Source organism: Balaenoptera acutorostrata, chromosome 8 (assembly GCF_949987535.1).
Source record: "Balaenoptera acutorostrata chromosome 8, mBalAcu1.1, whole genome shotgun sequence".
Lineage (NCBI taxonomy): Eukaryota > Metazoa > Chordata > Mammalia > Artiodactyla > Balaenopteridae > Balaenoptera > Balaenoptera acutorostrata.
This window is the reverse complement of record NC_080071.1, coordinates 108,314,815-108,327,152: the sequence shown is the minus strand read 5'-3', so window position 1 is coordinate 108,327,152 and position 12,338 is coordinate 108,314,815. Positions and strand designations below refer to the sequence as shown.

General features: G+C 46.3%; 1 protein-coding gene across 2 annotated transcripts in view; it reads right to left on the bottom strand.

Annotated features, from left to right (window-relative positions):
* The window catches only part of CLASP1 (cytoplasmic linker associated protein 1), a 264,971-nt gene that overhangs the window by 117,695 nt on the left and 134,938 nt on the right, over positions 1-12,338 (bottom strand). For both annotated transcript variants that reach the window (XM_057550862.1, XM_057550863.1), the window contains one exon: positions 932-1,084. In XM_057550862.1, the coding sequence (XP_057406845.1) occupies positions 932-1,084 (153 nt within the window). The remainder of the gene's footprint in view (positions 1-931; positions 1,085-12,338) is intronic.

The following is a 12,338-nucleotide window of genomic DNA, read 5'->3' as shown; positions in this document are numbered from 1 at the left end:
CAGCAAAATGAAACCTGTCTATAACAAGGACTCAAAACTGTCTAAACTGGGGGATGGGGCAGGAGGGGGATTAGGGAAGAAATCCTTATAAATCAATTTTCAAAGCCTCAGGGAGCTAATCCTTACCACTCACTAATTTGGCATCCCTACAGGAACAAAGTACATTTTAAACACATAAGGTACAATCTGACCTCTGGACAGTCTCAGTCTTTTCTTTCTTTCTTTCTTTTTTTTTTTTTTTAATTTTATTTATTTATTTTTGGCTGTGTTGGGTCTTTGTTGCTGCACGCTGGCTTTCTCTAGTTGTGGTGAGCGGGGGCTACTCTTTGTTGAGGTGCACGGGCCTCTCATTGCGGTGGCTTCTCTTGCTGCGGAGCACGGGCTCTAGGCATGCGGGCTCAGTAGTTGTGGCGTGTGGGCTTCAGTAGTTGTGGCTCGCGGGCTCTAGAGCGCAGGCTCAGTAGTTGTGGTGCACGGGCTTAGCTGCTCCGCGGCATGTGGGATCTTCCCGGACCAGGGCTCGAACCCGTGTCCCCTGCGTTGGCAGGCGGGTTCTTAACCACTGTGCCACCAGGGAAGCCCGAACAGTCTCGTCTTGATACACAGCAAATGGCTGAAAGGCCCCCTGGTAGTGTCAGGCATGGCTGGAGCCCGAGGCCATCAGGGTACCACGTGCTCTGCTCTATGTTGGCTTCATGCGCCAAGAGGCTCTGCCTCAGCAAACGTGGCAACACAGCAGCTCAGACTTACAGCCTACCAGCTTATCAGCATCCACAGCAGAGAACTAATTTAATTCAAGAAGAGCCAGTGGAAGCGTACTGCCAACAGAATTACTTCACCTCTTAAGGACGCACAAGGCAAGTATCATGCACGTCTGGTTTTAAACGCCGGCAGAGCTGACCCCGCAGTACCACACTGGGCTCGGTCCTACCTGAAGACTTGGATCCGAGAGTGGATGAGCCGAGCCTGCGGGTGGTCCCCATGCCAACGTTTCTGCGGGAGCTTGCTGGAGCTTTGGATGACGTAGAGCTGGCGGAAGAAGGCCTATTACCATCCACAGAATCCTCATCATCAAAATTTTTATCTGAAGAATAAGCACAGAAATCGTTTTTTGCGTTTTGTTTTCATTTTTAAGTACTTTTTCACCTGAACTGAAAACAGCAACTAGTCTTAGAAATGAATGGTTTGCCAACTCTTTTGGAATCTGAGGTGCCCATCCAGGTCTAGAAAAAAGCCTTAGGTGAGCCCAGAATGCAGCTACAAACATCCTGTTTGCTTTCACACATCTGGAATGCTCTCCACCCCAATTCTGGAAAACAGGAAAACCATAAAGAAGAAAATAACCTCTCATAAAACTACCACCTAGGAGCAGTTACTTTAACAATTTGACATATTTCTGACCATTCTCTCATGCATTTTTTTAATAGTTAACATGAGTATTTCATTTTTGGATACTGTGTATTTCAAATATGTCCATTTTATCACATGATGAAACATTCTTCATAAACACCATTTTCAGGGTTCCATGGTACTTTGCAATTGGAAAATGGCACAAATGAAAAATACTTTCATTGTGAGACATCTAGGGTGATTCTAATAACTTACCATTAGAAATAATATTGCAACAGATACCTTTCTACCTGCATCTTTGTTTGAACTTCTAATAATTTTAAGAAAAAAAAAAAATTCCTGGAAGCAAGATTACTGGGTCAGAGAGTATAATAAAGTTTTTGATGGGTACAGCCAAACTTATCTTCAGAAAGCTCATATAAATACATACTTTTCCTGGACATTCAAAGAAGGGCCTATCTTGCCACACCCTTGCCAATGCTGAATATATAAAAAAACAAAAGCAAGCCTCTTCTTTACTGTTGCATTCCTCTCTTAGTGAAGATGAGCATTTTTTCATAAGTGCATTAACTTCTAAATTTTCTAAACAGCAGGAAATCCAACCAATATTCCTCAAGTTGCATTTAAAATTTAAAAAGAGAAAACCATCTTTGGGCTTGTAAAAATGAGCATACTTAAGAAAAGCATTTTGATGGCACAAAAATTAAAGCTCTCATGATGCACTTTACAGAGCATGCGTGGGTCATTCAGGGGCTAAACAAAGAACTTAGGAGTCATTAAAAACAAAAAGAGAAAACTGATGTCCGTAGCCGGCAATATTCATGATTTCTGAAAAGGGCATTAGATTTTTACCAGAAAGTCTGAAGTAAATAACTGCTGACCATAAAACAGATACAAATAACCTGTTTTTCTTGATCTAGTTGCTTCTCAGCTGAACTATCAACAGCCAAGTCTTGTGTCTACTCAGGACGCTAACGTTCCTTACACCTCACCAACAACCCCCTTCAAATCACAAGGTTTCTTTTATTCAACAGTCAGGGAGGAACCATATCCTCACAAATGCAGATGCCTGTGCAAACAGCTTCCCTCATCACGCCTTTACATTCCCCATCGCCTCGGCAAGCTGTGCTGTAATCCACACAGCAAGGTCCTGCTGATTCAGGCGTTCAGTGGTCTATGAGCACAGACTTCCCACGTGGATTCAGAAGTGATTCTTACACTGTAGAGCACACTGACAAGGCCCCTGCAAGCGTAAAACGTGGTCTGAAGTACAGGACGAGGTCACCCCCTGAGCGCCGACAGGAACCCCGAGAGCATGTGCACCGCTGTCATGACGCGGCCACGCTGCGGGACTGTGTCATTACTCCGCTCAGAACAGTGACAGCCCGGGGCTGTGGGGAAGGTAAATAGTGAGTGGGGGACACGACCACGACTACGCGTCTCTCAAAAACGCATGTAAATTGTGTTTAGCTTTGTCTTTCTAACACAGGCAGGCATGCCATGTAGAAGTGCGTTCAGTTATTGAGAATTATTTTCAATGGGCCGATTTCGCTGGAATTCCTGGGATTTCCACTTGCAGCAATGATGCATTAGCAAGGACCTAACCTCTTATGAGAAACCAGACAGAATATGTAAAACAACTACTTTCAGACAGGACAACAGGCAGGGCAGAGCTGAGATGCCTCAAGAGAAGGGAAACAAACAAGGTGAGCTCTACAATCACCCCCAAGTTCCTGCCTGGAGGCAATTCCCAGGCCACCCAGGCCAGGGAACCTGACAGCCTTGCTAAGTGGAGAAAATGAAGACCAGACTCCAGGGGGGGCCAGGTAGCTGGGAGAGGCAGGGCCGAGTGCTGGAAAAGAGAGAGCCACACAGAAAGAGAGCTCTAGGCATGCCTTAAGTTCTGGGCCACGCGCGTGTGAGTGAGATGCCCTAAGGGAGGGCAAAAAATGGCCAGGAGACTGTACACTGAACAACCCCCGAAGTCCACACAAGGTAGGAAGATGCTCGAGCACCAGAGCTGGGGTGCTCTCGGTGACTCACTGGAGGCATGCAGTAGAGACCCCAGAGAGAGCAAGCCTAGAAGTGGGGCCAGGTCTCAAGGATGGTAGACAGATGTGCAAGTAACTCAACTGCTTTGCCGAACAAAGCATGACACTCTTTAAAGGACTGAAACAAAACGCAGATGCTCAACAATGTAACAGTCACAACACACAACATCTAATCAAAATTTCATAAACGGGGGTTTCCCTGGTGGCACAGTGGTTGAGAATGCCTGCCAATGCAGGGGTCACGGGTTCGAGCCCTGGTCTGGGAAGATCCCACATGCCGCGGAGCGACTAGGCCCGTGAGCCACAACTACTGAGCCTGCGCGTCTGAAGCCTGTGCTCCGCAACGGGAGAGGCCGCGACAGTGAGAGGCCCGCACATCGCGATGAAGAGTGGCCCCCACTCGCCGCAACTGGAGAAAGCCCTCGCACAGAAACGAAGACCCAACACAGCCAAAAATAAAATGACAGAGATGATGGAACCTGCAGATAGGAACATTAAAACTGCTACACCTGTGTTCAAGGATTAAAGGAACTCACAGACATAATGAGAGAAAAGGAAGGTGTTTTAAAAGGACCAAATGGAACTTCTAGAAATTAAGAAAACACAGTAGCTGAAATGAAAATATCGTTGAAATGGGATCCAAAGCAGATTAGACACTGCAAAAGAAGGGGAAAATGAGAGAATTTAAACACACAGCAATAAAATTTAACCAAAATTAAGCACAGAGACAAAGAAAAGGCTGAAAAAGAAAAGAAATAAGAGGAATAGTCTCAGAGACCTGTAGGGTGATATCCAGCAGGCTGACACACGTGAAATTGCACTGCCAGCAGAAGCCAGAGGGAAGAAGACACATTACATACTGAGGAACAAAACGACAACAGCTTTCATCAGAAACCACGTGTGCCAGAAGACAACGGAATGACATCTTGAAAATGGTGAAAGGAAAGTATTCACCTAGAATTCTACATCCAGCAAAAATATCTTCTAAGAACAGAGGCTGAAGTAAAACTTACTCAGACAAACAAAAAACGGAATTTATCACCAGCAGACCAGCACTCCAGGGAATGCTGAAGATCTTCAAGCAAAAGGAAAATGATAACAAATGGAAACTTGGAATTACATTAAGAAATGAAGATCATTGGTGATAGTAAATATGTGGATAAATATAAGACTTTCTTCTCATATTTTAACTACTGTAAAAGATAACTGACTATTTAAGGCAAAAATAAAATACTCAACATTTGGTCCCCATTCTTTTTATATTCTCATGTTACAGGACGATAACCTCACGGCCAGAGAAAGCATCTATGTCGGCATGCGGATATCCAGGCGGTTAGTATATATGTTGCTGTAAGGGATGCCAAAGAGAAAACTGCGCAAGTATGAAGAGAATGGAAGCGGTTCAGATTCGTCCTCAAAGAGCTTGTAGTTTTCAAAGTTAATCACAACTTGTCCACGTTCACTGCAGATGTCACATTACGTCTGCTGCACTGAGGACACAGCTGCTTCATCACCAGTGTCGGCGTGGAAACAGCCCCCAAGGAAGGGAAGGGGGAAAGGCAGCCAGTGGGAGGTTTTTTAAAACTGAGCTCCAACAGTCCCGACTCAGCCTCTTTACTTCCCCTTTGGAAACAAATCTAACGGGCCTACTTATTGAATTTTCTAAACAGATTAGAAGCAACTAAATATAGAAATAGCGAGAAAGGGGGATGGAACACAGGAGTTAAGCACAGTGATGTGAATGAAAAGTGACAGTTGAAAGCCCGACAGCTAAACAGAAACTATAAAAAGCAAACACGCAGATAGAAAACACCCCGAACCCACAAGGCTCAGAACCCAGTGCAGGGGTCAAATCACGTGTCCCAACCTAACAGCGCAGTTACCGCGTGCCCATCACCACGACGCTGCACCAGCAAGATTACGTGATTGTTCATGGGATCCATGTGCTAACAGAGAAAGTAATTCACATTTTCTATCTGAGTTAGAAATTCAGGGGAACAGGAACAAGGGTGTAGTCATTTACCAGGTTAAATATGCCCAGAGAGGTGTTTGGAGGATAAAAGTCAATTGAGCCTATTATTTGAAAACTAACACACTGTCTAAAAATAAGTTTGCCCTCTGGTTCCCAGCTTTTGGGACACCCAGAAATTAAAATCAAATTCAAAAGGGGGTTAGGCCCTCAGAAAGGTACCCAGTTTCAGTTAACTGGGGTTAAATTTCTCTTACGTAGAAGGTGCCGTTCCTGACCCGGACAAATGAGCTGTGTTTGCCGCCGCACTCGGTCACAGAGGAGACACACTCGGGATCCAGTCCAGGGTGAGGGGTCTCGTGGTCTCTGGGTCTAGTATGTTTCAGTATCTTTCAACTAAATCAATCCATACTGAACTCTACGAGTCACTTAAATTCCCATTTTCTTTAGGCTTTTCAGCTAAGCAGACATCTGTTAGAATATAGCCTCTTTTTCTAGAGCTTTAACTAAGGCAAACACATGTGTGAGAATGAGTATTTTTAGCTATGCAAGCTTTTGCTATTACATCAACTTAAAACTTTTCACACATTAAGACAACATCTGTTACACAGAAAACGTTCTTAGAGAAGGATCAGTTCTCCCTGAGCCCAAAGAAATAATTAATTCTATCTCCTGGCACCACTGCAAAGACTGTCATTCTGAGGGTCACTTCTCTCATGTGACAGCCTGGGGTAGAAACCTGGCATAAGCTCATTGGCGCCTTCGGTTCCTTTAATCTCTTAAAAATCACCCCAGTTCCATTCCCCCTTCTACAGCATTGGGACAAGACATTTAAAAATAACGCGTGAAATTTCTACAGTGTGACGCTAATTTTCATCCAACTCTCAATCACCCCACTCCTGGTAACCCAATTAGCAGGCAGGCATCGTGAAGTGAAAAACAGCAGTAAAATAGTGTGCCCCAAAGAACTATTGATACAATAGAGATTTTAAAACACAGAAGAGAACCTTTTGAAAAAATTAAAAGTCCAGAGAGCACACACAGTCATTCGTGGACTTAGCAGCAAACCAGCCTAGTTCTCAAAGCTGAGTAAGCCTGTGAACTTGTACTGAAGTCCTGAACTGTGGTCCAGATGCTGGACAGAGGCTGGCGAGCGGCCAGGGCCGGCACAGGCCGGGCAGAAGCAGTCCCTCCATCAGCCTCAACTGACCCACATTCTGAACCCCCTAAGGAAGGGCCGGCAGAGCCCCGGCGGCCTCAGGACTGAGCTGTAACCAGGCTGGATCGGGGATGATACAAAGTAACAAGCCACACACAGACTCTAGGTCAAAAGTCGTCACACAGACCATCACACAACACTGTGACTAGGGGTTCAGGTCCAGGAGCGGCAGAAGAACATATCAGTCTAAAGACTGACTTCAAGTTTGGTGTTTAGAACTTGGAATTACACGTTTTGGATCATACTGTCCATTTAGAAAATGTATACACTCATCTATGAGGACGAACAAAATGTCACAGAAACTAAGAGGTGTCTGTCCCGTTGTCCATCTGCCAGGGAGGCCGGAACCTAAACCACCAAGCTCTTCCTCTTTTTTCCCCTGAGGCAGGCTGTGACCCACGCAGGTCCAATGGGGAGAAAGTGCCTCGTTCGTTCTCTTTATAAAGACAACTAGCTCCCTGTGTCAGGGTCACTTTGTGGAAGCTGATACCCCAACAGGCTTTCAGCTTCACCCACTCCCTGTTACTGAAATTCTCCTCCAAGCGAATGAGAAATGTGGCAGCCTCGTAACTGGAGCGTAATTAGCATTCCCAAGAGAAAGCTGCGCGGAGACACGATAATAAGCCCAAAGGCAGGCCGCTTTCCGTACATATCCCCGAGTATCTTGTCTTGATCTGTCACAGCTCTAAGCCATGGCCGACGGCCCCCTACGCCAAACACACTCCTGTGTAACCCTGAACACACCATCCTCTGCGAGCCTGCCCGGCCCTGTCCTGCTCTGGGCTGCACAGCCATACGTGTCCCTTTGACCCCGACTCCCCCTGAGATGAGCTGTGGGCAGATCTGTTCTGTCTCTCTGCCCCTGGAGCAGACACATTCTTCTGGAATCCCTAACACCTACACCAGAGCCTGGGCCAACACGCAGTAGGGCAATCAGATATTTAACTCTGGCAGTCCGCAGGAAAGAAGTCAAAACTTGTGAATGGATGCAAACCATTCTTCATGTATCCTTTTCAGAAGCTTTTATTACTTTTAAAAATGTATAAGGCTTCATTAGATAATATAGTCAAACAAAGTTTGAAAATATCTGAGGGAAAATGAAGAAAGTAAGGTAAATACAACCCTAAAAGTTTTTTTAACCTTCCCGATGTCCTACCAGTCAGAAATCTTTATTCCTTTTTTCTGATAAAACATATACCTATTTAAAAATTAAAAGTCAAAGCCCTCTTATATCAATCACAACCCCCCAAAATTAAACTGTTCACAACCGATATATATGCACTTCCAGACTTCAATGCATAAACCTACCATTATGCACACACATATGGAACAAAAACTGTTTTGCCCACTAACAATATTTAGTAGATATTTTTTCCGTATCAGTCTAATCCATTTTAAAGACTACGATTACACTGCTCACATATATAACATTTGATCAATCGCTTATAGATAGCTCGATTATTTCAAATCTTTCACCCTCATAACACCACTGCAGTCATGTGTTTAAAAGCAGCAACAGTGAATGCACACCTAGGTCTGCACACAACTGCGTGCCAGGCCCCGTGTCTGGGGCTTTGCCTATTCTCATCAAATGCTCCTGACCACCCTAAGAGGGAAGCACTATCACGACTCCACGTGAAAGGTGGAAAAGCTTAACGCATCCAGGTACAAGTGCCTAGAGTCACACAGTTAATAACGAAGAGGGGGTGAAGCCAGGGTCCAAGTCTATGTGTGCCTGACTCAAGATCCTAGGATGTGAGTTGTGATCACAAACGACCACCACACAAAAAGGGCAATTCACGGAGACTGGCCGCTGTGTGCTGAGCGCTGTGCTCGGTAGTTTCTGTGCATTATTTTATTTAATTTTTACAACAGGCCTTTGCTTACTTACGAAAATTACTTACTTCAGATAATATTTTTTTTAATTTTTTTAAAATTTATTATTTATTTATTTATTTATTTTTTGGCTGTGTTGGGTCTTTGTTTCTATGCGAGGGCTTTCTCTAGTTGCGGCAAGCGGGGGCCACTCTTCATTGCGATGCGCGGGCCTCTCACTATCACAGCCTCTCTTGTTGCGGAGCACAGGCTCCAGACGCGCAGGCTCAGTATTTGTGGCTCACGGGCCTAGTTGCTCCGCGGCATGTGGGATCTTACCAGACCAGGGCTCGAACCCGTGTCCCCTGCATTGGCAGGCAGATTCTCAACCACTGCGCCACCAGGGAAGCCCCAGATAATTTCTTAAACACGGAATCATCAGTAACTCTTACGGCCGCAGACATAGAAATCCTCAACAAAGTATCAGCAAACCAAAGCTAGCAACATATAAAAAAACTATCACCACGGCCAAGTAGGATTTATCCCAAGAATGGAATGTTGGTTTAATATATAAAACTTAATTTAATACATCATATTAATAAACTAAAAGACAAAAACACATGCTCAACAGATGCAATAAAAGTAATTAACAATACTGGGGGGGAAAGAAACCTTTCATGCTAAAAACGTCACAAACAGGGACTAGGAGGGAACTCCCTCAACCTGATGAAGACCAGCTACAAAGTACAAAAAGCACTGTAAACGTCTTATTTAACGGTGACAGACTAGATGCTTTCCCCCTAAGATGAGGAACAAGACAAGAAGCCCGCTCTCACCACTTCTGTTCAACACTGTACTACAGGTTCTAGCCAGGACAATTAGTAAACAGGGAGAACTAAAATGATCTCTATTCACAGATGACACAATCTTGTATATAGAAAGTTCTAAGGAATTCCCTAAGAAAACTATTAGCACTAATAAATGAGTTCAGAGAGGTCACAGAATATTAAACCAAAATAGAAAAATCCATTGTATTTTTATACGTCAGCAATGAACCCAAAAATGAAATTAAGAAAACAATTAACAATAACATCAAGGAAGAAAAAATACTTAGGAGTAACTTTAACAAAAGTTACGTTACAGCATGTTTGCTGAAAACTGCTAACGTTATTGAGAGAAATTAAAGACGTAATAAATGGAAAGACAGCTCATGTTCACGGATCAGAAGACTTATGAAAAGTTACTTTGCTCATGATCCAAACTGTATTTCTCGCCCATTTGTCCTCACCAGCTTTGACTTTTAACCAAAGTTGGACGGTGCCTAGAGAGGCACGAAGGTGCAAACCACACGGTCTGCAGCGGGTGGCTGGGTAAAAGGCTGTTTCTCTACAAAGTTCCTACGCTCCTCTCTGTCAAAATACGGGGAGTGGGGTAAGTGTGCCCCCCCAGACCCAGTCAGTATGGACCAGCAGTGAAACCAAGAAGGACGGCTGAGGGGCTTCTGGGCATGAAAGCCTTTTTGTCGCCCGTTTCTCATAGGCAAGACTCCAGCCTCCATGACCTTCCCTGAGTTCCAGAGGGCGGATGTGAACAGCAACACCACCCTTGAACTATTGCTATACAACCCCTCATCACATCCTCCCAGCCTGGCACACACGGTTTTGAGGGCAGGAGCCCACGGTGTCCCCCTCTGCCTGGCAAAGCAGTAAAGCTATTCTTTTCCACTTCACCCTGAAACACTGTCTCTGGGATTCGATTTGGCGCCGGTGCACAGAGAAGCTGAGCTTTCGGCATCAGTACTAACTAGGACCAGTCCTACTTAGCAGTGCTCAGAGACGAACACCCTTCAATATCCATATTCTGAAACAGAACTTCCTCTGCCCTGCGTACAAAATTAAATGCTTTTTAGGCATTTCAGAGCCCAAGGCGTAGAAAAGCTTTAACCTTGCGGGAAACACTGGCACATTTCACAGAACAAAAACCGGACACGGCGCGACGGGAGCGACGAGGGCGCTGAAAGTGTGGGGAGCGACGAGGGCGCTGAAAGTGTGTTACGGCCGCAGTCGCCCACTGTCCGCGCAGAAGAGCAGAGCTGCAGCGCAGGCGAGCTCAACGCCCAGGACGAGTCTCCGCCCCTCGGCCGCGCGCATGTCCACCCGACGCCCGCAGAGCAGATGAGTCGGGGAGAGGGTGGGGGCCAAGATGGGAAGACAAGGAGAAAATTCAGTTCAGGCTTACTCATCCCCTAAGAAGGGAGCGAAAAGAGGAAGCAACTGGGGCAGACACGACCAGAAGCTGGAGAGGCAAAGGAGAGGTGAGAGGACCCAGAGCAAAGCGGCGCCGACACCGGCGCCGCCGGGGACAACTGATGAGCCCTCCCCGCGCAGGTCAGGGCGCGCTTCTTCTTCGGCGCCGGATGGACAACGTGCCGGCCGCTGCTCTACAGCCTGTGAGCAGGCGACAACAAGCAGCTCAGGAGAGACGCGGCAGAGCCCACGGCCGGCCTCGTGGGGGAGGAACGCACAGCGGGCGCTGGGCAGCGAGCCTGTCCCCGCGCAGGGCCACCGGCCACCGGCCTGCACCTCCATCAAGGCCAACCTCGAGGCTGAAAAGAGGGTTTAAAAACGGAGTCTGCCTTCTGCCTATGCAACGTGTATCTCTCTAAATAAACCTGCTTCCCCTTTATTTAATTAATTAAAGTAAAATAAAAAGAGGTTTAATAGAATGGAAATTGGCTCTGTTTCCCTGTCTGTGAAAAAAGGGTGATACTGCCCACCAACAGGGATCATCCAAAGGCAGCCCTTCTCCACTGCCAGCTCCGACAGACCTGGGGGACCCCTCCCCCCCCGCCCCGTGACCACAGCCCTGCCTCGGGGCTGGGCAGGACCCAGAGGCTCTGCTCCACCTGCCACCTAAGTCACGGCAGAGCCTGTCTTTCTGCAGGATTGAGGCCGGGTGGAGGGCAGCCTAGCACTGCTGCAGCCAAAAGAACGGAGGCCCCGGCCTAAGAGGGAAGAGGGAAGCGGGAAGCAGGAAGCAAGCAGAAGGCAGAGCAGAGGTCGGGGGAGAGCGGAGGCCAACGCTGCGTCTGTGTGCCTGGGGACAAAACAAGACCCCTCGGTTACCCGAGCCAATTAATCCTCCTTTCTACTTATATACCTGGAGTGGAGGTGTACCATTTATAATCAAGGGACTCTCTGTACTACTTTAAGGGGGTGTCACACAGATTAGACAGAATATACGTAAAGGCAGGAAAACTCCAGCTGCTCAACAAACAGCAGCTGTTACGCTGTCACTCTGTGATGCTCTGAGTACAAAAAAGCAACCTTTCAAAAATATGTGGATGGAGCTGAAGAACTAGGAATGGAATTCTTTTTTTTTTAATTGAAGAACAGTTGATCTACAATGATGAGTTAATTTCTCCTGTACAACAAAGTGATTCAGTTATACATATACATACATTCTTTTTTTAAAAAATTCTACCCCATTGTGGTTTTATCACAGGATACTGAATATAGTTCCCAGTGCTACACAGTAGGATCTTGTTGGTTTTTTGTCTTTTTATAAATTTATTTATTTATTTATTTATTTTTGGCTGCATTGGGTCTTCATTGTGGTGCAGGGGCTTCTCATTGTGGTGGCTTCTCTTGTTACAGAGCACGGGCTCTAGGCGCACGGGCTTCAGTAGTTGTCACACACGGGCTCAGTAGTCGTGGCTCATAGGCTCTAAAGCGCAGGCTCAGCAGTTGTGGCTCGTGGGCTCTAGAGCGCAGGCTCAGTAGTCGTGGCGCATGGGCTTAGTTGCTCCGCGGCATGTGGGATCTTCCTGGACCAGGGCTCGAACCCGTGTCCCCTGCATTGGCAGGAGGATTCTTAACCACTGCGCCACCAGGGAAGCCCAGACCTTGTTGTTTATCCACTCCATATATAACAG